Raw genomic sequence first — 24,853 nt, forward strand, 5'->3', positions numbered from 1 at the left:
CCTATCCCATTGCTTATTCACATGATTTCTGGCCCTGCTACTATGGGCCCGTGGCAGGATACACCTTGAACAATGATCTAGTACAATTACACCATTTACAATCCAGGCCAACTCGAGTTTGGACACGCTTTAAATGTCGCATCTTCAAACAGTCCAAGTAACCATACTGAAAGGGTTCATTTTAATTCATTAATTTTAGAAAACATTGTCACTGGGCTTGGATCCAATAATTGTTGCCAGAAGCTCCTGAGTCCCAGCATGCCAGGGGAGAATTACAAAAGCATGTGCTGCCCCCCACCTCTCCCTCTGAGAATTGCAGTGAAGCAGAGCCAGGGACAGAGGCTTGCACCAAGATCTTATCTTAATTGCCAACAACTACAAGTAAACCACGCTTAAGATATAAAAGGGAATTTGTGAATGGAAGATTGTAAAAGAGGTGGCATGGATTTTACAATGTTTCCAACTTGTACAATTTTAACTGAGGCTGTGCAGTACGGCGCAGGAGGCGTAAGCAAAGAAAATAAAAATTGCCGTGACTTTTTTCCAAATAAGAAAGACTTTATTTATCTCAGAGAAAAACATTACTTTATTCACTATTAAACAGTTACATTTACTTCTGTGTGTCAAACTGGTTTAACTTTCTACACCTCATCAAACATGCTGATATATATATATATATATATATATATATATATATATATATATATATATATATATATATATATATATATATATATATATATATATATATATATTTTTTACCCATGTTTAATTTGTACTTTTACATTTGACAATAAGTTGCCACTATCAAAATAAAGACATTTAATAACAATGTGATTTAATTATTTTGAGCACTTCAAGAGCTCACAAGTGACAAATTTGCATCAATCATTGGGGACTTTTAGCTACAATATTGTTCTATATTGAACATGAAATTGAATTGTTTTGTTCCAGAGATGCACTATATGTAAGAATGGCTGTGATTATTATAGAGTCTTCCACAGCATTCTCAATGGAAACACACAAAAATGAACAAACTAAAACTTTGTCCTTGGTTCACAACAACTTTTTTGGGCCAGATTTAATCACTTGGAGGGCCTGATTTGTCTCCTGGGCCCGGGGAATATACCGGCTTTAGGGGTCCTCCAGGGAACGCTGTCTGCTGCTGCTCTGCAAACTGGTCTTGGAGTTTTTTCTTGCCATTTGTCCAGGTGAAATGTCTTTTTGCATGACCTAAAATTGCATATGTCACAATGATAAAATACTTTGATTGTTTGATAGTAGTTGACAGACATGTAGATTAAAAGCATATCATTATTATGTGAGCAGTGAAACTAACAGTGCTAATCACTAATAGCTGTGCTGAATCCTAGATACTGTTTACATTAAATGGGCTCTAACTTGTACTACAGTAATAAAGATATGGATGTTAGTTTGTGTATTTAATAGACATTTTTGTGGGAGTAATTATAGTAATCTGAGTTATAAAAGTTGACTTACAATTGTATTTGGACACAACAGAAGTTCACTGACCCGGTCTATGCCATAGACTGGATGCATACCTCATTTATAATTCGTCTCCTCAGTTCTCCTTTGGACAGGGGCCTCTCCTCATTTTCAGTGATGTTAAGCTCTTCTGTGTTGTAGTTGACACTGTGGAACACAAAAGGTATAATTCATCAGTGATAGATAGATTGTTAGATTCAATGGAACAAGTGGAAAATATGTCCTTAATAAGAACCTGTTGATTGTGGTCTGAGCAGCATCGACATCCTCCAGTATCACTGGATTCTGGCCAAGAAGAAATTTAGCCAAGTCCTTGGGACTGTAATCTTTTTCCAAGTCCTGATGTTGAATAAAATGTTCAAAAAGAGGAGCAATTATTTTTTGTACTTTTTGGGCAGTTTGGTATAGGTTATTTTAAGAGCATTTATTTAAAAATACATCAATGTAAACGCCCGTTCTGGGCATGCGACCTCATTCAACGCATCCACGTGGAACTATTTCCCCAAAGTCTTGTATCCCACCCGGACAGTTTAAAGTAACGGACTTCATTGCATTTAGTGGTCGTAAACAAGACCAAACATGGTCCAAACAGCGGCGCAAGCTGCTACTGCCACTCAATCTAAAGGCAAAGCTTTCCCTGTCCCTGAATGGCATTAACCTCGAGGGAGAATCTTTAAACTGCAGCAAACACTCCACTAAACGTGAAGGACTCCGGTAAGTGGATCGAAGCAGTTAAAATCGGTTCTCTGTGACTGGTTAATGCTAAATTATGTGGTTAAAGCGTTGGTTCTTGTCTAGCTAATTAACAAGTGTAAAGGAGGCCTAGCCTAATGGTTCAAATGAACTCTCAACGTAACATACACACGAAACTATTGGATTAGTAGAAATGAGTTATTGCACTGCAATATATACAAATGTAGCTATTAAATGTCTGATTATATTTAGATTAAATTAAATATTAACCCCCCCAGGTTACCTACAAACCTGTAAGCTTGGTTCGAGCTCTTTATGTTAAAACAAGAACGTTAAAATGTACTTGCAATGTAGCTTACTAGAAAATCCAAGCTAAATGATTTCGTCCAAGTCCAAATTTTGATGCTTAACAGATGCTCAAACGACTAATATGTATACGTTTTGCTGAAGTGGTAAAACACTAGAATTTTGAAATGACTAAATTGATTGCAATGGTTAACTTTGATTCAAATTATTTCTATGAATGGGTATAAACTTTACTGGTTTAATAAGATGACTTGTTTTGGCTTTTCTAAGACCTGTATATTAACAATTACCTTTTTGTTTTCTCTGTTTTAGGGGGTTTACTTCAATGATCAATGACTCAGCAGTGGAAGTATTACCAGTGACGGACTCCAAGAAAATAGTCTACTTCCCAGCTGCAATCAAGATGTCGGACTCCCTGGTGCTGGTTCAACTAAAGGCCAACAGAAACACGGCCACGCGCCAGTTTTCACGTTTGGCCAATAATGTGCTAAGAATGTACACCGTGATGTCTGAAGAGGAACTCAAAGACACGTTTAAAACACTAATAATAGAAGCCAATAAAGTGTTTGAAGCCAATGATGATGTGGAAGACCAGTATGTTGTGGAATCGCAGCGAGAGGGAGGTGTGCTCTCTGAGCAGCAGAGGGCCGATTTGGAGAAAACAAAAAGTGAATGTGAAAATAGACTAGATGAACTAAAAGATTTGATTATGTCAACTCTCTGGGCTAAATATGGAGAGGAAGAGCTAAATATGGTAGTGGAAACGGCAGAGTCTGAAGCAGAGCGAGTTGGAGCCATTCAACCTAATGAAGATGAAGAAGGTTATGATTTCATGGTAAAACACCTGGGGACGCTGGTTGGAAGAGCTAAAGCTCTTCACACAAAATGGAAGTGCTGGGCCCCTTCCACAGTGCAGAAGAACCTCCAGTCTCGTGTGAGTGACCTGGAACGAGCGCTTCTAAAGCTAACTGCAAGGAAAGCACAGTTCATTCAAGTCAGAGTCAAAGACAGGCTAAGCTCCACCACCACTGACAGTGCAACACCAGCCATAAAAATGAACGCAACCTCGTTGGCCAAGTTTCCTGGCACCAAATGTGACTTCCAGCTCTGGAAGAAGGACTGGAAGCAACAGCAGGAACGAGGGGCAAGAGAAGTTAAAAAACGTCAACTACTCGACAGCATAGATGACGGAACATTAAGAGATCTTCACTTGTCAACTTGTAACACTGCTGATGACATCTTCAGAGTCCTTGATAATCACTTTGGCAACAAGACCTCTATCGCCATAGAGATTGTGGAGAAACTCCAGAAACTACCACCTGTTGTCAGCAATAATCCAAGAAAAGTAATTGAACTGATCAAAGCAGTTGAAAAAGCCTCATTAGAACTGAGCAACCTCGGTGAAACAGCTGCCCTGAAAAATCCACTTGTGATAAAGTCAATAGAGGGCAAACTATCAGAAGCTATGAAAAAGGAGTGGCTTCTCTACGCAGCAGAGAATGGTGACCAGCAAGACCAGCGCTTTGACATCCTTTTAACTTTCCTGAGAAGTCAAAAATACATTTATGAACAGCTGAGAGACACAGATTCTGACTCAAAGCAAAATGGAACCACAATGTCATCCAGTCTCTCTCCAGGGTGTGTCGTCTGTGGGGACAGCAAGCACAGTCAAAAATTGTATTTCTGCAAACAATTCCAAGTACTTAAGTTAACAGAGAAAAAAGATGCAGTAGAAAAATTGGGGGCCTGTGTAAAGTGCCTAGAGCTCCACAGTGGACATGACCATTGTAAAGAAGATTTCTTCTGCAGAAGACCAGAATGCAGCAGAAACAAAGCGCATCACTTCCTCCTGTGTCCCAGACCTGCGCCAAAGAACAGGGTCATTGCAGTGGGAGGTGACAACCATAGGAGCTACATACATGCACAGAAAGAGTTTGTTAAACTCCACCCAGAATCTCGTCGTGTTTTCAGTAATTCCGTGACCAGAACCTCCCATGCAACTAACAATCAGTCTGCTGGTGGAGAAGGGTTTGAAGTAGTGACCCGTCATCGTGATGCATCTCAAGGCAACAGCCAGCGATGGGTAAAAGATTGGCACGCTCAGCGACCTACGTTCAGATTCAAATCACACCAGTCACAGTCCAGCCAAAAACCTCAAAAGTGAAAACATCACAGTCACGGTCGTTGGAAGTGTATCCCAGCCTCCTGAGACTCCGCGTGTGTGCCTAAAGCCGAACATCATTTAAACCACTGCCGGGGACAGAAAAAGCTGCAAGAATCCATAAGCATGTGTTTGCAGAGTGTGTCAACCAAGTACAGGATATTCTGCTAACTTTGTATGAAATGGTAAAACCTAGGGAAATATCCATGGTAACAGTTTGCTAATAATGCTAGCTAGGTTATGGTTAAAATTAACTATATTAGATGAAGAACTTCTTTTGTGAAATTATTTAACATTAGAGGTTTGTTACTGATGAGATGTTTAAAACTTGAACTGTAATGGGTTTCTAAGTAACGCAAATATAAATCTGAGGGGTTAAACCTGCCTTATTTAAAATGTATGTTTGTACATTTGACGTCCATATTTACGTTTGCCTTATGTCGTTTCAACTGCCCACCAATTACTTGAATAAAAATGGATTAAAAAGAAGTGATGATTGGAGTCAATTCATTTAAGTTTGAGGGACTTAGAATGTTCCACATGATGGCATTAAATTGAATCTGACAAATTAAATTACAAGTTATTTTGTTGCTAAACAAATGCCTTGGAAAAAACCTACATTCCACTGAATGAGCTCAACTCCAGAAATACGTAACCTTCTTAGCCTATAGTCATGAGGAATGGTTTCTCAAATACCATTTGATTAGGTTGAATTAAATGAACTGTTAATGATTTTAAAGGTAGCTTACTAAACACAATTTGCTAAAAACCTACAGACCTTCAAAACCGAGCCAAAAGGGCAGTCACAATATGTAATACTAAAACTAGACAGCAATGACCTTTGGCCTTGTATGTTGAAAATCTCGTGTCTTGCATTACCTTGGACTGAAGATATGCCCGGACAGTGAGCATCTCGTTGGTTTTTTGCTCAATCAGTCTCAAATAGGACATAATGTTGTTGTCGTTGATTTCTGTTGATGAGCCTAAAATGTCTTCTATCATTGATTGGTCACACTCTAGTTGAACGAATATGTTGCTGACCGCTGTAACATTGGATAGTACATTTCAGTGCAGTATGGAAGGTAGTTGGTTACATTTTCATATGTATTCAAAGCAGAGGTTATTACAAACTTGACAAACCTGTTTTAACTAGATCCAGTGTTTTGCTAACGCCGTCTGCTTGGGTTTCACACTCTTCAGCTTGAGATAAAATGTCCTTTTGTTGGTTGTCGATTTCCTTCACCAGCAAACCATGATTCTCCTCCTGAAACAGACCCTCCACTCGGAACTGTTCCATCTCCTCTTTAATCTAAAACATTACAAATAATACATGACATTTATTAAGTCCATTTGTTTATTTTGGTAATTTGAAAAAAACAATAAGTCTTACCTGGTTGATCTGTTCCCGCAGAACTTCAGCTTCCTTATTTTGCTCATTTACAAAATTAAAGAGTGCAAAGTTCCTGTCTTCAACTTTAATAAGGAATTGACCATTAGGAACACTATTTAGGTTTTATCATAACAAAGAATATTCAAACATTTTAAAACTATTTTAGACATCTCAGAAGACACCATATGTTTATATTGTTCATGATATATCTTTGTTTGCTTTGGGGCTAATGTGAAATTTGTCTATTGTGATATAACAGTTGCAGGAGCAGCTAATCGCAACTTAAAACTAAAGAGGCTCTGTAAATGCTAAAAAACATTTAGACATTTAAGGAAATAGTTTGTACAAATTACGTCAGTTGGATTGTCAATTCTCGTTATCACAAAAGGATCTCTTTTGTGTTATTGCCCAGCCCTTTTTACGGATGAACTGTTATCATATTCTAACATAATGACTCATTGTTCCTTTACCTTGGAGGAACTTGGCCACCATGACTTCCAGGTCGTCTTCTCCCGTCACTTTCTGAATCCTTTCGAACACTTCCTCCAGAGTTTCCAGTGACTCCTCCCCCAGAGAGTCCATCCTCCGCGCCTCCTTTACATCCGAAACTGTAATCAAAGTCTTTATCAATAAACACTAACATCAACAAAAATCACCCATATTTTTAAGGTCAAAACTCATGGATTTGACTCACTACTCATGATCTAATTAATCATAGCAGTGTTTTGATTTGCGTTTTCGTGTCTTTGTTTGGATCTTGTTACCTTGTTTGTGGTCTCCGTCGATGGGCCGGTCATTGCACTTGGTGGTCATAAACGATTTGTAATTCTGGTCGTGTGAAATCAGCCTCTCCAGCTCCTTCATCTCAGTGTTGTATTGAGCCAAGTCTTTAACCGTCTTCTCTTTCATCAGGCTCATTTTGGTCTGGGCCTCCACTCTGACGTTTATGAACTTTATTTACACTCGAATAAGTTGGTATTTTAATGTATTTTTCTTACACTTACCTTGTGTCATAAGCAGCTGTAGATTGGTAGATGATTTCCCCAATCTTTTTGCGAACTTCTTGAAGCTCCTTTAAAAATATGTTTAAAAAGTAATAGATGAATACCACACTTAACCACTTGAGAAAAAACTAATCTCATCACTTAAAGAAAGAAAAACTATTCAACCAAACATTTGTAGTAAAATAGTGAACATACATAGTAGAATTAGTAACCAAACTTCCTGTTTATTGTTACTTTTTGAGGAATATAGACCATCCAAAAGCTCTAAAACCCTAGATATAATATTATCACTACTTCAATTGCTATAAATACTAGTACCTATCACCATTGTATTGTTTGAGAAAGAAAAGTGCAAGTTCTGGATCATTCTGAGTAGCAAATACATGTCAAATATTGTGTGTTTCTGTGGTTTAGTTTGCAAACCTTGTCCAATCTTTTATAGAGCTGTTGGAAGCGAACTCTTTCGATGTGCAGGAGTTGCAGCTCTTCTCTCAGCTGCCTGTTCTTTGTCAGCTGTTCACTGAATCGAGCCAAAGCCTAGACAAGTATATGGAAACGATAATGGTAATGTAAGAAAACATGTCTCTCCGTTAAGTTTGCTGTGACTCAGGGCAGTAAAGACTCACCCGGTCCAGTTTGTTCTCTAAAGTGCGGATTGCTTTCTGAGATTTTCGGACCTCAGTCTTGAGTTTGTCTCCTCGGCTCACCTCTCGCCTCCTCAGCTCATCCAACTTCGATTCTATAATGGAGAGCTACAAAAACAGCCGTAGCAATTATAAAAACGCTGTAGTGTTTCTTTTGTCATCATTTTGGACCTATGTTTTTGACGTTTTTGACTACCATCGGGATCATTTTAAATCTGACGCTCATTATTATTGACATTTTTATTGATAATATAAACAGAATTACATGAGCCCCACTTAATTGTATCAAGAATATAAAGAGCTGTTAAAGCATTTTCGTTATTGTATTTAGTGCGTGCTGTAACAATGTATTATTGTTGGTTGTATTGTCTTTTATTTACAGTGTCTAGTAAATACCTGACTAAAGACAGTTTAGTTTCTCCTAATGTGTGACACTTTTGACAGCCTTTACAGAATCTTAGTATACGGGTCTCAATGGGTTTCAGATGAGATTAGACCATTTAAAGCCTGCCATATTTGAGATTGGAAAACAAATACTGGCAATTTTTCAAGTTTTGTGCTGTGGTCGCATTATTATAGCAGGATGGGATTATATACCACGCCTCATCATTAAGATAAAATAAGATAAGATAATCCTTTATTGTCCACACATGGGGAAATTTCGGTGTTACAACGCAGTAGATACAGAAGGAAAGGACAGATAACTTATAGGAGATAGAAGAACTCTTATAAACAAAACAAAAAACTCTTATTAACAAAACTCCTGGGAATGGAGGGAGAAGAAAATAAAAAATAAATAAATAAAAAGATAAAGATAAAAATAAAATAATAATAAAATAATAATAAAATAAAGTAAAATAGCTAGCAGAAGACTAAATAATACTAATACTAATGGTAAGTAAACACTCTTATTAACATCAGTTATATGCACATGAATATGGCCTTAATTGCTAAAAGGTTCAACATTTGTGGATTTTTTGCCTATGCCACAAGATACTGGGAGTGGGATATAACAGTTTCATAATCTGAATATAACAACAATTTTAATTTCTTCAGAAACCAAACCAACATTTTTATTATTATTATTATTATTATTATTGTATTTCTTTTTTTCCTAGCCATCAGTGTTGTATCATTATTGCACTGCATCCACCACGTCACAAACTCATATTAGTGAGCCGTTCTCAATAAGCATATCAGAATGTGACCTCTTGCTCCAGTTGCCTCTGGCCAGCCCTCTCTTTCTCGAAGTCCTCCTCGATGAGTTGAATCTGGTCCAGTAAAGTCCTGAGTTCCTGGGCCTCCTCCTGGTCCTGCTGCTGCCGGCTCAGGCTCTTACACACTCCCAGTTTGCACCGCAGCTCCTCCTGCTCCTTCATCAGCTTTTCTATCTCCTGTCTGCGCACAAAAAGCCCTTTTGACTCTAAAGCAATATGAATGTTTTAGTGGAATATGCTTTTCATTGTATTTAAAGACATTCAAGGCCAGTGGTCAAGAAGACGCTGTAAAAAGGAATATAGCATTGAACATTGGAACTGTATTAGTAATTGAGCTGTCATGTTGTTCTGAGTAGGGATGTCAATATTATTTGGTTAATCGATTAATGTGATTATTGGGTCACAATATAATCGTAAGGGCTAAAATGTAAATCGTTGCCGGCAACAATGAGTCATTTCAGTTGCTCATTTTTAGTTATATACGCCAGACAAAGTCAGACTTCTGAGAACTTTATCAGGCTGTGCAGATATTATTTTTTTGTTCTGCAAGTTTGATGTCATAACGCTAGTGAGGAAAGGTCATTTAAACTTGTCAATGAAAGCAAATAAAGGACTTCACTGTTGTTTGGTCTTTGTGTCAATAATCATGAAATCGTGATGTTTCGTCTCACAATAATCGTAACATTGAAATTTAATATAGTGACATCCCTTGCTCTGAGTTGTTAAGTTGTATTTCCTAATAGGACCTGAATTATTAAATTATTATTTTGTATTACCAAATGTATAAATATCTTGTGCAAAGTACTATAATCTGCTAGAGTCATATTTATTTACATGTTGACCATTTATTTCATCCTCGTTTTCTAATGTGGTGCACGATATATAGGAATGTATGCGTTGTGTTGTGATATTTCTGTGTATAAATGTTTTTGTGAGCGTGCTATTCTTACTCTTGTTTGCGGATCTGCTTGCGAGCTTGAATACTGTAAGACTGCCGGTCTCCATCCATGATTCTGAACTGTCTCAGCAGCTTGGCAATTTCTAACATATAAAGGAAGTGCTTGTAAAGGTATTTTATTTTACAATTTACAAACACTAACATTATTATGATTATTATTAGCATCAGTAGCAGAAGTATTATTGAGCATTAAAGGAGCAGTACAGTTGTAGTATTGTGTTGTTCTTTACCTGAGGCATCCACACCCATCTCGCTGTCGTCTGTCCGGGTGCTGATGGCGGACTTTCCTCGTGGCATGGTTGACTCTGGTCTTGTCGTCTATATTTTTTCTTTTTTTAATGAAATAATTTGATATAAAGTACAAAATGACAGCTGAGACTCTTGTGCACGTCATACGTTTAATACCTACTACCACTAGAGGTCAGACTTGAATATCAGTTCAATAAAGGGGGAAAATAATAAATAATCCATCTCTTCACAGCATATATATATATATATATATATATATATATATATATATATATATGTATATGTATATGTATATGTATATGTATATGTATATGTATATGTATATGTATATGTATATGTATATATATATATATATATATATATATATATATATATATATATATATAATCTACTGCTAATACATTCCACAGCTATGGTGGAATGTATTAGCAAAAAAAATAAACTACTTCCTAACTAACTGCTGTAAAACACACACGCACTTTGCAAGTAGCTACATTCATGTTTCAAATATCTTATTATGTAGCATTAATATCTGTTTATTTCTATAGAGTTGGAGATGGAACGTCAAAAAACATCTGTTGCCATGGATCTGCTGTGTTGTTGCTGCGGTGCTAATTGTACAAAGTTTCCAAAACAACGTGAACAAGTAAACTAAAGAAGCCGTAGAACAACCTGGCTGAATAAAATACTGGCAAATACATTAGTCCATTGAGTTAATGCATTTATCGATCTAACAGTATTGTGTTAGAATACTTTTGAATGAACGCTAAGTTTAGCAACAGTTAGCGTCTTAAAATCTCCATTAGTTTAACATTTGGCTAACTGCAAATTCATTCCAAAGTATTCTGACTCTATAGAGTATAAAATGTTATTATGTAGTGGCTGTTTATCAGGTTGTTCCATGGCTTTTTTGTTTACTTTTTTTTACAATGTTTTGGCTCCATGCTATCTTTGGTATCTCTGTGGACGTTTTACTGTAGCACACCGGCAACAAACATGGCGGATTTCCATGGTTACGGTCATTTTCAGTCAGTTCCTACATTCCCACACGTTTAGTTTATATTGAAATTCTGTTATTGTAAAATGCAATGCAATGTGAATAATTATGTATTGCAATGCGGGACAAATACAATAGTAAAAATAACTAGTAACTAGTAAAAGTCTTACCTGCCGAAGCCGAGCTTTCTGGACTGAAATGTTTTGTTATTAGCAACTGTTGCTATGTCACATGACTGCTGCCCTGAATTTTGTCTGAGAGGAACCGAGTCTGTCCCCCTTTCTCTCTAATGCACAATAGGCTCCCGATCACGACCCGTAAAGAAGATTCTGAATCTCATTTGGGATTTCCTAGTAAGTAAGTAAATAAATTATCACTTAATCATATTTGTTTAGGTACAGTATATTTAAAAAACATGCACAAAGCTGACTTGTTAAAGGAAGAACAACACACTTTTTGTTTACAATACAATTCAATATAATAATTTCAATTGCACACTACAGTAATCTATTACAGTGGTTCTTAACCACAGGACCAGGGCCTATGTCGAGAGCCACTTTGGGCAAAATAAGATGATACAGTTTCTATGTGAATGAGCTTCAAGTTACATTGCACTGAAAAGGTTGAGCTCCAAGGTCAAAGGTTAAGAACCCTTAACATATTCAACATTTGCTTCACTGGAAAGGTTAATGCACAGATTCAGCAGTTTCAGTCTCTTCAGTTTTTGGCTGTGGCTCGTCCTGAGGAGGAGTAGGAGGGGCTCCCTCCAGAACTGTGCAGAAATACTCTGGCTTATTGAGCTCAGGTTTCCTCACTATCAGATAGCACTTCGGTAAATAATAAGCGGCCATCAGCCCAAAGTTACTGGAAAGAGTGAAGGAGACATGGACTATGGACTTCATCATGTCCTGCAGTCCAATGTAAATGGGGATGAAGGAGACCCAGATGACACAGTAGATGAGGCAGGCGAAGGTGATGTCCCGGGACAGGTTGTACTGGTGCAGAGGCTTCACAGCCATGAAGGTGCACATGAAGGAGACCAGTGCCAGGACCACGTTAAAGCCCTGTAACAGAGCGAGGCCTATCAGAGGCTCCACGGGGCATGTCAGGAATGCCTCTACAAAGTTGATCTCCATGTTCTCCATGTAGACAGAGAGAGAAGGGCCCTCCTGCACAAACCAGCCACAGATGCCAGCCTGAGCCACACAGCAGGAGAGCACCAGGAGCCAGCTGCCCGGGCCCCTGATAGTGCGGAGATGAGGAGCGGTCCGCTCAGGGAACTCTGACACAAAGAAGACCTGGGAGGATGTGAATTTAGAGCTATAGATTAATCATTAGTTCATCAATAATAAAGGTTAATGTTATAAGTAACAAAGGTGGTAATATGTGTCACCTGTAGAGAGATAGAGGTGATGATGGACAGAGTCACTGTTTGCCAAATTGAGGTGAGCGGCAGCTGGAGACGACACACTATGTCTGTGGGCTGTCCCAGGAACAGCACCAAGCTCAGGCACGCCCCCATCAGGCTGAGGAGCGCCACAATGGCCATGGTCCCGCCTGAGGCCAGCACCAGCGGAGTGGTCCTGTGTCTGAGGAACAGGAGCAGCACTGAGCTCTGGAAGAGCAGCAGCAGAGTTCCAGCTAACACCATCAGCACAGACTCTGTCCTGTCCCAGGACAGCACCTCGAAGGTGGGCTGAGTACAGGACGAGCTGCGCAGGGTCGACCACAGGCCTTTTGGACACGTAGTGCACTTGATGTCCTCTGAATTGAGTGAATAAATGTTAGAAATTACTATCCCAACAGAAAAGTACATGATATGTTTTGAGGTTCACCGCGGCTGGCCTGGTAGGTCCCGGGCTGACAGTCGATGCAGTCAAAGCAGCAGGAGTGGAACCCTTTGACTCTGCGCACTTGTCCAGGCTTACAGTCTGAAGAACACGTCGATATTGGCACCTGAATAAAGTCAAATAGAGAAAGCTGGACTGAACTCTGAACCACCACACCCATTACAATAGGACACTTTTTGCACAAGAGGTTTCCAAAAACTAGAACACTCCATCCTCATGTGAAAAGATGAATGCAATGTTACCGTTGAATCCTCAGTGTGCCAAGTGAAGAGGGATTTGTTTATGGTCAGATTATGCTGAAAACTCCCAACATTTCGAAGTTGTACATTTGAGTCTTCCCAATTCCACTGAATCACTTGGTATCCAACGTTTGGGTTTCCAGTACTGTCGAAATGAAACTTGGTGCCATTTATGTCAATGGAAATATTCTTTAAAACTTGCATCAGCTGCAACAACATAAAACAATATTTCAATAATTCACCATTAGTTACAAAACTATTAAAAAATGCAAAGCAAATTGAAGAGCTTTGCTAACCCATTTGTCACAATGGTAGACATGCAGGCTATTTTTCATATCTCAAATTCATTTGAAAAAATCTAAAACGATTAACTATTCAAAACTGTACTGACACTCTAGCATCTCTGAACTGTTACAAGAAATACTGTTAGCATATCCCTTTTCACACACTAAAATTACCTTCCATGGATAGACCTTGGTTGAACCCCGTTTCCAGTCACAGCGGGTCTCATCACAGTGAAGAAGTTGATGTAATGCCTCTGCCACACTGTAGACCGCAGCATAGACACTGAAAGCCTGTCCTTTGACCCCAGAATCCTGTATCCTGCTTGTGTTTGCAGGAGAGAGGCGCCAGCATTGGGGACAGGGCTCACTTGGATTGTTGTTGTTGTTATTGTTGTTTGGTGGTTGCTTTGAGTTTTTTGATTCTTCGCTGATTTTAGTAAAAAGTGCTTGTGTATAATCGGTGAGATACGGTAGATCCTGAGTCATGTCTGTGAATCCAATGATCGTACCAATGGTTTTCATTTTGGGGATAGAGGTGAGTTTCCTGCTGTTAGTCCAAGACGTGCTGCCGATCCACACACATGTCAGATTATGCTCCATGACCTGTGATAGGGAATTTGTGTTATTGTCATTAAAAAATGTTTAAAGGCAAGACTTTAAAGACTCTAAAGGCAACTATTTTAATCCATGCAAATTAAGAAAGAGCTTGTTCCGGAACAAGAAATGTATCCCTGTGCTATGTTGGAACATTTAACTTGTATGCTGACTACAAAACTAAAAACTCTATTAAAAAGTTTGCAGGTCTAATTTTGATTCAGATCAATTGAGTTTAAATATTAGGAATACATGATTATTTTGTGTTGGACTGTATTATACCAGAACAAAGTTGAGACCAGTAAACCAAATGTATGATCTTACTTTTGTAAAAAAGACAAGAGCCGGTTCGACCAAAGAGAACACCACAATGACGTTGACGTTGGTGGCTTTAATGTTGCTGATGATGACCTCTATGGTCGGTCCTGGATCAGTGTAGACCGGGATCAGGCCCTGGTAGGCCACACACACAGAGCTCTTCTCTGCCAGTTTGGAGAACTCCTGCGCCCCCATCTGCCCGTATTCCTCCTCACTGCCGACCACGGCCACCCAGTTCCACTCAAACTCCTGTATCAGCTGCATCATCACATCCACCTGCCACTTGTCACTGGGCACCGTGCGGAAGAACGACGGGTACGTAGTCTTGTCACTGAACTTGTCACTCGTGGCACCATAGCTGATCTAAAGAAAGAATGTAATTGTTTTAGCAGTTCTGTTATTTGAATGAATAAGATTCATCTATAATTCGGTAAATTAATGAACTTAAATTCTAAAACAATGTGTATGATGTTTATTTAACTTAATTGAATGTTTTATTGATGGTTTTATTGACATTTTTATTTTGATATTCTGTACTTGTTATATGTGTCTTGTGAACAAAGGTACTCTTTAAAAAGAGAGCTTCTCTCATTGAGGGCCTCCCCTGTATAAATAAATACATTTAAAATGGTGTTAAAAACAGAAAACTTGTTTAAAAGTTAGGACGACGAGCAGGTTTGACCTGATCATTTTGTGATGACAACAAGAATATCACCAAATCTACAGCTTGTATCCAGTGTCTGAGTTTGGGACCTGTTAAAATATTCTTATATTCTAAATTATTCACTTGAGCAGTTTTTTAAAATGGAAAATATAATTACTCCTCATAAGTTCATCTGTTAGACCATTCCACAAGTTGACCCCTTGAACAGAAAACAAATCTTTTTTTTACATTCGTTCTAACCAATTGTTTTTTAAACTTATACTTTGCTCTTAGATCATATTTAGCCTCCTTAATTTCAAACAAACACAATATTTTTGCAGGCACAAGTTGTTTTCTAACTTTATTCATGAACAATGCTGTTTTTAGATTGACTAGATCATGGAATTTTAGTGCTCTAAATTTGAGAGATATTACTTTTGTCGATTCCTAATATGTGGAATGATTGACAATCCTAATTGCTTTTTTTTTGCAAAATAAAAATGGAATTTGTATTTGACTTGTAGCTATGCCCCCGAATTTCAATGCAGTAGTTCATATATGGTATTAGCAGAGAACAATATAAAGTATACATTAGATATACTGTACCTGTGGCATAAGAAAGAATCCTAGTAGTTTACCAATAATAGAGACCATCTCTGAGCTGTAGGGGCCGATGACAGCGGAGATGCTGGTGTCATAGTCCGTGTAGTTACACTCCACAGACAGTTCCTCTGTCGACCTGTTCGTCAGGAAGGACAGCGTGGGCTGGACGATAACGGCCGGCTGTCTACATGTGTTGTATATTTTATAACCTAATTTAACTCCAGGCAGAAGTGCAGGATTGGCATTGACTTCGTCTATGGCGTACTTCATCACTATGGAAAGACCAAGTCCGAACCAATCCAAACTGTAACAAGAATAAATGAGAAAATTACCAATAGAATTATAAAATGCAGTGTGAGTCTGCAAAAAATATTGATGAACGTTTCACCATAGTTACTTGCATTAAGAAACTACTATGAAATTGTTAAAATCATGTTTTTGTTACAATCAGAGATGAACAGATTACCCATCGTGCCACCTCTGTGTTTGACTGACAAGTGAATGAGTAAAACACAATTGTGATGTGACTTGTGTGTTTGAAGCTGGATATAGTTTTTACCTTCCACATGTGATCTTGTCCGGCTCGGTCCGTTCACTTAGGTTGCTGGTCAACAGGCTGATCGGAAATAGTCCTCCAAGCATAATATCTCCAGACAAATTGAACAGATTGGTGGAAATATTATTAAACCATTCATTTGAACTTAAACTATGACTCTGGCTCACTACGCAACATAAGACAAGAAGATTGAAAGATGTTGACGCCATTGTTGAACCAATGAGACTCAAAAGGACAGTATTGATACAACAGAAATATACTGGGATGTTATGCAAAGTCGCTTTGAAGCCAGTTGGCACATTAGGTCCCTCCTTTTTCTCTCTCCTAATGGTGTGAATCCACTACCAGTTGTCTCAAATGTACCGTGAAAATTCCCTGCATTGACTTGCCACAAAAAATAAGTACATCATTTTTTGGACAAGACTAATATTGAGAAGACAAAATTAACCAATGAATAGTTTAACTTTCTTCTTTAGTATTTTCTTTCATTCTATTCATAAAATAGGAGATAACTATTGATACATTGAATCTGTGCGGCATCAAAATACTATAATATCAAGTCAGTAAGGGAAAATGGGAACATGCATAAGAAAAATGGTTAATTTGTCAGGTAAGTGCTGGAGTTAAAGAGTCAACTACATAGAACTAATGATATAAGCGACTCGTTTAAAAAGGAAGAGATCTATAAGCAGGAAAACCCAATGGTTGCTTTTCATGTTGTTTGTTGTGCATAATGTCGGTGACACCTTGCATGTTACGTTTTGTCCTGCTGAGTTGGTGGCATTCATCTTTCCGGAACATTTTACTGTCATTTGTTTGTGGTTTTTCACTTTGCCTAAACCAGCTTGTGCCAGAAGATGAGCACATCATTCTGAGCTGCCGAGCCCTTCACGTTGCTTTGGTATGATGTGTAACCATTTTCTCAAACAATTCCCAGAAATGTATCAATAATATATTCTTGAGTTTTAGAATTATGAGAAATTTGGACCGTTGCCAAAGCTTTCAAATGATTCAAGCGATTGCAATTGATTGAAAGAGTCCACAGGGTTGCATATAACAGGAAGCTGAAACCCATAGTCGCTTCCAAGGCTTGCGTTCCCTTACAAAGAAAGGCGGTTAAGACAATATTTACTTCACCTAAATAAAAATGTGATGACTTTTTGTTTGAACTTATGAGTTATATTTTCTTTTAGTGCACAGTTTATACATTATTGAACAATGTTAATAGAAAACATAGGAAACAGAGGTCCCCTTTCCTTTGTAAATACAAAATAATAACACAAATAATATTTTAGATGCTGTTGATGGCATGTGTAGCTAAACACAGTAAGAAAACGAAACATCCTGCTCACTGCATGTCATGGATTGAGTATATTTTCCCATAAAACCCCAAACAAATTGTCTGTTTACAAAGTATTATGCTCATTACATTTGGATAACTTATAAAGTATTCTGCCTGTGGAAAATGCAAATTCCCGGGGATGTTGGCTGTCACAGCAGAGAGTTTTTAATGTGGTTTCCATCAGTGGCAAAACCTCTCACACAATTATTTGGATACAGAACACAACACAACACAACACTATAGTCTTACAATATCATGCATTTACTGTTTTCTTGAGGACAAATATGTTGACCATAACAACCACTTAACCGTTTTGTATGTTTAAAAGCTTCATAAAGGACAAACAATTGACTTATTTCATCAACTGATTAAATTGGGCTAATGCACCTGCCAAAGCTCATTCCTAGTATTCGAACACAGACTGTTGATTTATTATAAACTTGACATATTGTAATTGTCCTGTCACACAATCTAATCTAGCTGCTTTTACATAGCAAAATAAGCTTACTGCACAGATTCAATCTCAGTTTTTGGCTGTGGCTCGTCCTGAGGAGGAGTAGGAGGGGCTCCCTCCAGAACTGTGCAGAAATACTCTGGCTTATTGAGCTCAGGTTTCCTCACTATCAGATAGCACTTCGGTAAATAATAAGCGGCCATCAGCCCAAAGTTACTGGAAAGAGTGAAGGAGACATGGACTATGGACTTCATCATGTCCTGCAGTCCAATGTAAATGGGGATGAAGGAGACCCAGATGACACAGTAGATGAGGCAGGCGAAGGTGATGTCCCGGGACAGGTTGTACTGGTGCAGAGGCTTCACAGCCATGAAGGTGCACATGAAGGAGACCAGTGCCAGGACCACGTTAAAGCCCTGTAACAGAGCGAGGCCTATCAGAGGCTCCACGGGGCATGTCAGGAATGCCTCTACAAAGTTGATCTCCATGTTCTCCATGTAGACAGAGAGAGAAGGGCCCTCCTGCACAAACCAGCCACAGATGCCAGCCTGAGCCACACAGCAGGAGAGCACCAGGAGCCAGCTGCCCGGGCCCCTGATAGTGCGGAGATGAGGAGCGGTCCGCTCAGGGAACTCTGACACAAAGAAGACCTGGGAGGATGTGAATTTAGAGCTATAGATTAATCATTAGTTCATCAATAATAAAGGTTAATGTTATAAGTAACAAAGGTGGTAATATGTGTCACCTGTAGAGAGATAGAGGTGATGATGGACAGAGTCACTGTTTGCCAAATTGAGGTGAGCGGCAGCTGGAGACGACACACTATGTCTGTGGGCTGTCCCAGGAACAGCACCAAGCTCAGGCACGCCCCCATCAGGCTGAGGAGCGCCACAATGGCCATGGTCCCGCCTGAGGCCAGCACCAGCGGAGTGGTCCTGTGTCTGAGGAACAGGAGCAGCACTGAGCTCTGGAAGAGCAGCAGCAGAGCTCCAGCTAACACCATCAGCACAGACTCTGTCCTGTCCCAGGACAGCACCTCGAAGGTGGGCTGAGTACAGGACGTGCTGCGCAGGGTCGACCACACGCCTTTTGGACACGTAGTGCACTGACTGTCATCTGAAAGGTTTGAATAAAGGTTAGATATTACTATCCCAACAGAAAAGTAGATGATATGTTTTGAGTCTTCACCCTGGCTGGCCTGGTAGTTCCCGGGCTGACAGTCGATGCAGTCAAAGCAGCAGGAGTGGAACCCTTTGACTCTGCGCACTTGTCCAGACTCACAGGCCGCAGAACACGCCGACATTGGCACCTGAATAAAGTCAAATAGAGAAAGCTGGACTGAACTCAACTACCACACCCATTACAATAGGAACATCAGATGTCTAAACTGATTCTGTTCACATTCAGTGGATTGTATTTATTATTTTTCCATCTTACCATTGAACCCTCTGTGTGCCATGACAAAAAAGATTTGTTGATGGACAAAGTTTGAAGAAACGTTCCAACATTGCGAAAATGTAGATTTGAGTTTTTCCAAACCCACTGAATCACATTGTACCCAATGTTTGGGTTTCCATTGCTGTCATATTCGAACTTGGTGCCATTTATGTAAATAGAAATATTCTTCAAAACCTGCAAGAGCTGTGAAAATATTTTTTTTTAATATATATTGCATGGTATACATTAATAGTTGATCCAAACACACCTTCCAGGGATAAACCTTCACCTCAGGCTTCCAATCACATTCTTTGTCATTACACTTGAGAAGTTGATGCAGTGCTTCTGCCACACTGTAGATGGCAGCATAGACACTGAAAGCTGCTTGCTGCACTGCTGAATTCTCTACAATGCTGATATTAGCAATTGACAGGCTCCAGCACTGTGGACAGGGGTCATCGGGATCACTGTGGTTTTCTGTTTGTGTCAAGTTTTTGTTCTCTTCACTGATTTTAGTGAAGAGTGCTTTTGTGTATTCTGTAAACAGGTCCACACTCTGAGTGTTATCTGTGAATCCAATAACTGTCCCAATGGACTGGATGCCTGGGAGGTCAGTCACCCTGTTGCTGTTTGCCCAACTCGTGCTGGCAATCCACACACCAGTGATTTTATTCTTTATAACCTGCACTCAAAAACACATTAAGTCATACATTGTATTTCCAAATCTCAATCCTCCTTTACCCTGTACCTCTGTGAAGAATGCAGCCGCTGGCTCTGGTAAAGAGAACACCACGATGACGTTGACGTTGGTGGCTTTAATGTTGCTGATGATGACCTCTATGGTCGGTCCTGGATCAGTGTAGACCGGGATCAGGCCCTGGTAGGCCACACACACAGAGCTCTTCTCTGCCAGTTTGGAGAACTCCTGCGCCCCCATCTGCCCGTATTCCTCCTCACTGCCGACCACGGCCACCCAGTTCCACTCAAACTCCTGTATCAGCTGCATCATCACATCCACCTGCCACTTGTCACTGGGCACCGTGCGGAAGAACGACGGGTACGTAGTCTTGTCGCTGAACTTGTCACTCGTGGCACGGTAACTGATCTGCAGTTAGGAAAATGGGAAGCGTATGAAAATAATAACAAGGGAATACTGTTATGGTTGACAGCTCATAAAGGTTGATTCCTTTCAAAGGATGTGCAATAGTGACAAAACTGAATCCTTACTCATATGTTGTGGTCTCATCAGTTTGGGTAAGAAATTGTATGAAACCACTGAACAAAATATAGCTTCAAGGCAGGCAAGGCAAGTTTATATGTACAGCACAATTCATACACAAGGCAATTCAAAGTGCTCCACACAACAAAGACATAAACAGTATAAGACATAAACATACCTGTGGCATGAGAAAGAATCCCAGTAGCTTTCCTATGATGGAAACCATTTCTGAGGCATTTGGACCAATCACTGCAGCCATAGTGGTCTCATAGTCTGTGTAGTTGCACTGAACAGAAAGATCTTTAGTCGATTTCTTTGTCAAAAAGTAGATGGTGGGTCTGACAATCACTGAAGACTGTCTACAAGTGTCATATATTTTATAACCCAGCTTGATCCCAGGTAAAAGCTTTGGATTGGCATTCACTTCATCCACTGCATACTTCATCACTATGGCAAGCCCCAGTCCGTATGTATTTAAACTGTAAGATAGAATAAACACCTACTTGACTGGATAAAGTGTGTGCAGAAATATCACGAGAAAGAGCATCAGTGCCTTGGCAAACGTATTGAATTCAAATTTCAAAGACCCTTACCTTGCACATTCAATATCGTTTGGCTTGATTCGCTCACTGAGGTTGCTGGTGAGAGCGTTTATCGGAAACAGCCCCCCGATCAAAATGTCTCCGGACAGGTCAAACAGGCTGGTCGAGATGTTTCCAAACCACTCATTTGAAGTACACTGTCTAAGTGCTAATGCTAATACAAGCAGCTTGAAAGGAGAAGCCATATCGCGTCTCGAATGGGACTTGAGCTCAAGGAACAGTGGCCAGAAATACTGTGATAATATGCAAAACTACCTGTATGGTTCATTGAATGTATGTAAAGATGCATGAAAGCCAATACATCACATCAAATGGAGCAAGGTGTACTCGCCTGAATTTACCTAAAAGTGGGTAGATATCCAGCTTCTTCCAGAATATTTATTTGTTTGTGGTTTTTCTCAGTGTAAGTGCTCTGGAGCCACACTTTGTTGCCATAGTGACCGTGATGCTTTACCTTTCAGAATATGTTTACCACCACCAAAAGAAGCGACATAACAAGCGTATAAGCCATAATAACAGTTATGAAAATAAAAGCTTTTAGTTAATCCTGATGCAAATATGACGTACTTGTGTCAACTATTGGCCAGGGTAATCTGAAGTTCAGAGGTTATTCATTGTGGCATTTGCATTCACCTCCGTTTGGGTTTTGTTTGGTCATTTGCCTACATTTTAGTTGACCCTGTATGCAAACGGGCACCTCTCCCAAATGATTTGCATTAACTTATACAGTCAATATTGTGTTTCAAACTGCTGAGAATGGACATTTTACTTCTCTATTTTGAATTAAAGATATGTGTAAATAATTAACATTTGATAGTGTTGAAGGTTAAATGTAGTTCAACAGATTAGAAGTAGTATAAATTAGTCATGTCTGTGCCATTTCAATGACACGTTCCTCTTCCTGACAAGGGAGCCTTCATGTTGATCTACTGATACTGTGTTTTACGTCATTAATAAAAGACCATTTGTTTAGTGCGGACAAACTATTTTCATGAAGTATTCGTCAAGCGTGGCAAGTAGGGTTCTTATCTTGAATCCATATCTTAATGCAAGACATTGCTATCAGTTTGACTGATCTGAACTTAGTTTCATATTTAGCCAATAGCCACGGGTCACTGATGCTGGTTTGTTTTGTGCAGAAAAAATGCCTAAATGAGCAAATGTGCATCTGAAAAGACAAAAATGTGTTTTTAGGCTGATCGTAGAGTTGCATGCATCTTTTTAGAGTGTCTTAAACATTGACTTGTCTTCTTTGTACGTGCAAAAGATAAATGAATTGATAAATAAAAGGTAAAGCTATTTATAAATATTATGTTTACATAAGTTACACGGCTTTGCTGGTTTCGCTGAAGAACTAAGAATTTGTATACAGATTGGCTTCTACAATATGGCATCATTTATATCACACTTATTATAATCTGGCCTGTAATCTGACCTGGTTGCCATACTGTGGATCCTTGCAGGCAAAGCAATAACATCCAGCAACATGGAGACAAGCAGATGGCCTCAAGAAAAGTTACACAGGCTACTGCACCAGTTAAGAATGCAAAACCTCATAATGATGCACAGATATGAAGCCTCATATGCTTTAGAAATGAAATACTTTTTTCAAACCGTGGCTGAAACAGAAGTATCATTTGAACCAGATGTAATTCTGTCTTCTGTCACTAGATGTCACTTGTGTGTTTTGAGCAGTTGTGGGACAGCTGTAGGTGGAGGGGGCGGGGCTTGCTGCAGGTGTGTGGGCAGCAGCAGGTACATTGTGTAGCACTGCTGTCTGAACTGATAACACTGTGAGCTGTGTGCATAAACAATCCAACCATTTACTCTAACTAATGTTTTGGAACACTTAGAATGAAGAAATAGTGTGAGTTTTTATGTTTGTGAGGATAAAGAGCCACGTTAGATGTCGCGACCTGTAGTTACACAACACAAGGTGAAGTGATGAAACAGTTGCGACTGGAGGACATCATGTTTTGATGTGAGGTGTCAGATGTCGGGGTGCTAGGAATAACACGTTGCAACATCATGACATTACGACATGACACCATTTTTGAGCTCCCGACATTTGATCAGTTCTGAAAAGTTATCATATCACTAAAGCTTGCAGTATTTTAGAGATTTAGTCGTAAATATAATAGATGCATAAACTGTAGTTTGTTGTGTTATTAAATGGTTATTGCTTTTAACCTTAGTACTATGCAGCCAGGGGTGAATGTTATCTTCTTTTGCCCTGATGACTGTGCCTTGTACTCGTCCAGCCTGGAAATGATCTTTTTATTTTGTTGCATTGCATGTATCTATCTTAATGCTAACCGTTTGTTGTATTTATTTCCTTTGCTTTACATTTTTACACATTTGCTGTATAAAGTATGTCAACAACATCTTTGGTTTAAAATGTATAGTGTGCGGATTATAGAGATTAAATGATTAAAAATAAAAAAATGGGAAAGAGGTTGCAGACGAGAGTAGGGATATTTCTGCTCTTTTGCGAGTCATTCTACAACAATTTCACATTTGTCTGATACTTAAACCTCAGCTAATAACTTTAAAGACATATTTTAACACATTTCTGTTAAACTGACATCATCTAATCTGAATACCATTTATAGATATTTATCTTGTCAATATCACCCACACCTATACACATTTAAATTTGTATACAGATTGGCTATGGGGATATTTGTTAGAATCATTTTACTTTTCAAGTGGTTTATCCTGGCTTTCTCCATCTCTCTAATATAAGAACTGACCAATGATCATCCAGCGTCTGGGTGCAGCGCGGGGACAGTGTGACCGGTGAGTGACATTGTAATTTAGCTGGAAACTTGAGACGATCCTGTTTAACCAAACCGCGGGCGGATCAGCTCTGACTCCTGAAATACATCTAAACTGTCAGACATATATGAGTTCAACACATACTGCACATGTCACTAGTTTGGGCATTTTAGACATTGTAAAAGAGTAAAACAATATACACACGTGGCAGCTACTTTTTATTTCATTTATTTTTTTATTTTTTATTTAACAAAAACAATTAACATAACAATACAGTTGCAGAAACTAAAACACACAAAATGACAACAAAAACAAAACACAATTAAAAAACAAACAAACAAAATTAAGTAACATTAATACACAAAAATAAAGTAAACCGAAAACAACGCCAGTATTTGAATGTGGCAGCTACTTTTAGTGATCAGAAGAAAATCAAGTTATTAGTTATTATTTTCTAACGAAATAATCGTAGCGGGTGAACACACTTTAACGTTTAAAAAGAAAAAGAACATTATTGGCAAACTGTACCAAAAACCTTTACCATAAATAATATAAAAAGTAAACTAAAGAGCCAGGATCACTACTGGTACGTAGACTTTTCTCCCTGTCAGAATACTTAAGTGAGCATAACTCGTGTAGTTAGCATCTCCATTTGACTAACTTTATTTTCTGTGAAGTGCCACTATATACTTAGCCCCATTCACACATAAATCCCAGTAAATTGCCAGGTCCAGATTGCCAGAACCCTCAGCTCTGACCCAAATTCACACACGCTTCAGTCCCAGAACATTGCCAGGTTTGCTCTGTTC

General features: G+C 39.0%; 4 protein-coding genes across 5 annotated transcripts; 1 reads left to right on the forward strand and 3 right to left on the reverse strand.

Moving 5' to 3' along the window:
- Nucleotides 1-1,113: 1,113 nt before the first annotated feature.
- odad1 (outer dynein arm docking complex subunit 1) lies at nt 1,114-10,209 on the reverse strand. Of its 2 annotated transcripts, XM_072452636.1 has the most exons (14): nt 10,110-10,209; nt 9,872-9,962; nt 8,913-9,102; nt 7,687-7,812; nt 7,484-7,597; nt 7,061-7,128; nt 6,821-6,993; nt 6,527-6,664; nt 6,057-6,139; nt 5,807-5,975; nt 5,546-5,709; nt 1,742-1,845; nt 1,563-1,653; nt 1,114-1,233 (listed from the first exon to the last, which is right to left on the reverse strand). In XM_072452636.1, the coding sequence occupies exons 1-14, from the start codon at nt 10,174-10,176 to the stop codon at nt 1,135-1,137; spliced, it is 1,677 nt and encodes a 558-aa protein (XP_072308737.1). In that variant the 5' UTR covers nt 10,177-10,209; the 3' UTR covers nt 1,114-1,134. The 2 variants fall into 2 exon arrangements, with proteins under 2 accessions (XP_072308737.1, XP_072308736.1); XM_072452635.1 differs by lacking the exon at nt 10,110-10,209 and having other exon boundaries at nt 9,872-10,073.
- LOC140366001 (uncharacterized) lies at nt 2,041-5,124 on the forward strand. Its single transcript, XM_072452634.1, has 2 exons — nt 2,041-2,220; nt 2,818-5,124. Exon 2 carries the CDS (start codon nt 2,831-2,833, stop codon nt 4,667-4,669), a length of 1,839 nt encoding a protein of 612 aa, XP_072308735.1. The 5' UTR covers nt 2,041-2,220; nt 2,818-2,830; the 3' UTR covers nt 4,670-5,124.
- Nucleotides 10,210-11,591: 1,382 nt separating the features above from the next.
- tas1r3 (taste receptor, type 1, member 3) lies at nt 11,592-16,428 on the reverse strand. The gene is made up of 8 exons (XM_072452637.1): nt 16,216-16,428; nt 15,660-15,960; nt 14,417-14,773; nt 13,673-14,101; nt 13,218-13,421; nt 12,961-13,081; nt 12,519-12,889; nt 11,592-12,423 (listed from the first exon to the last, which is right to left on the reverse strand). The coding sequence occupies exons 1-8, from the start codon at nt 16,419-16,421 to the stop codon at nt 11,812-11,814; spliced, it is 2,601 nt and encodes an 866-aa protein (XP_072308738.1). The 5' UTR covers nt 16,422-16,428; the 3' UTR covers nt 11,592-11,811.
- A 1,617-nt stretch (nt 16,429-18,045) lies between these two features.
- LOC140366004 (taste receptor type 1 member 3-like) lies at nt 18,046-21,153 on the reverse strand. Its single transcript, XM_072452638.1, has 7 exons — nt 20,843-21,153; nt 20,194-20,550; nt 19,714-20,127; nt 19,446-19,649; nt 19,197-19,317; nt 18,754-19,124; nt 18,046-18,658 (listed from the first exon to the last, which is right to left on the reverse strand). Exons 1-7 carry the CDS (start codon nt 21,107-21,109, stop codon nt 18,059-18,061), a joined length of 2,334 nt encoding a protein of 777 aa, XP_072308739.1. The 5' UTR covers nt 21,110-21,153; the 3' UTR covers nt 18,046-18,058.
- Between the last annotated feature and the right edge of the window lie 3,700 nt (nt 21,154-24,853).

The sequence above is a fragment of the Eucyclogobius newberryi genome, unplaced genomic scaffold, assembly GCF_026437365.1.
Source record: "Eucyclogobius newberryi isolate DKJ021-1_F unplaced genomic scaffold, fEucNew1.0.hap1 SCAF_19, whole genome shotgun sequence".
Taxonomy (NCBI): Eukaryota; Metazoa; Chordata; class Actinopteri; order Gobiiformes; family Gobiidae; genus Eucyclogobius; species Eucyclogobius newberryi.

Bases quoted from the DNA above. Each gene is read 5' to 3' on its own strand.
- LOC140366001 (XM_072452634.1), top strand. From the start codon at position 2,831: ATGATCAATGACTCAGCAGTGGAAGTATTACCAGTGACGGACTCCAAG.
- odad1 (XM_072452635.1), bottom strand. From the start codon at position 10,044: ATGCTAATAATAATCATAATAATGTTAGTGTTTGTAAATTGTAAAATA. The intron at 7,813-8,912 runs GTCACATTCTGA...CTGTTTTTGTAG, and splicing joins AGAGGCAACTGGAGCAAGAG to CTCTCCATTATAGAATCGAA. The intron at 1,234-1,562 runs GTATGCATCCAG...ATGCAATTTTAG, and splicing joins GGAGACGAATTATAAATGAG to GTCATGCAAAAAGACATTTC.
- tas1r3 (XM_072452637.1), bottom strand. From the start codon at position 16,421: ATGGCGTCAACATCTTTCAATCTTCTTGTCTTATGTTGCGTAGTGAGC. The intron at 13,422-13,672 runs GTAATTTTAGTG...ATGTTGTTGCAG, and splicing joins CCAAGGTCTATCCATGGAAG to CTGATGCAAGTTTTAAAGAA. The intron at 13,082-13,217 runs GTAACATTGCAT...GACTTTATTCAG, and splicing joins GGCACACTGAGGATTCAACG to GTGCCAATATCGACGTGTTC.
- LOC140366004 (XM_072452638.1), bottom strand. From the start codon at position 21,109: ATGAAGTATGCAGTGGATGAAGTGAATGCCAATCCAAAGCTTTTACCT. The intron at 20,128-20,193 runs GTACAGGGTAAA...TTTTGAGTGCAG, and splicing joins CGGCTGCATTCTTCACAGAG to GTTATAAAGAATAAAATCAC. The intron at 18,659-18,753 runs GTGACACATATT...ACATCCTCCCAG, and splicing joins TCACCTCTATCTCTCTACAG to GTCTTCTTTGTGTCAGAGTT.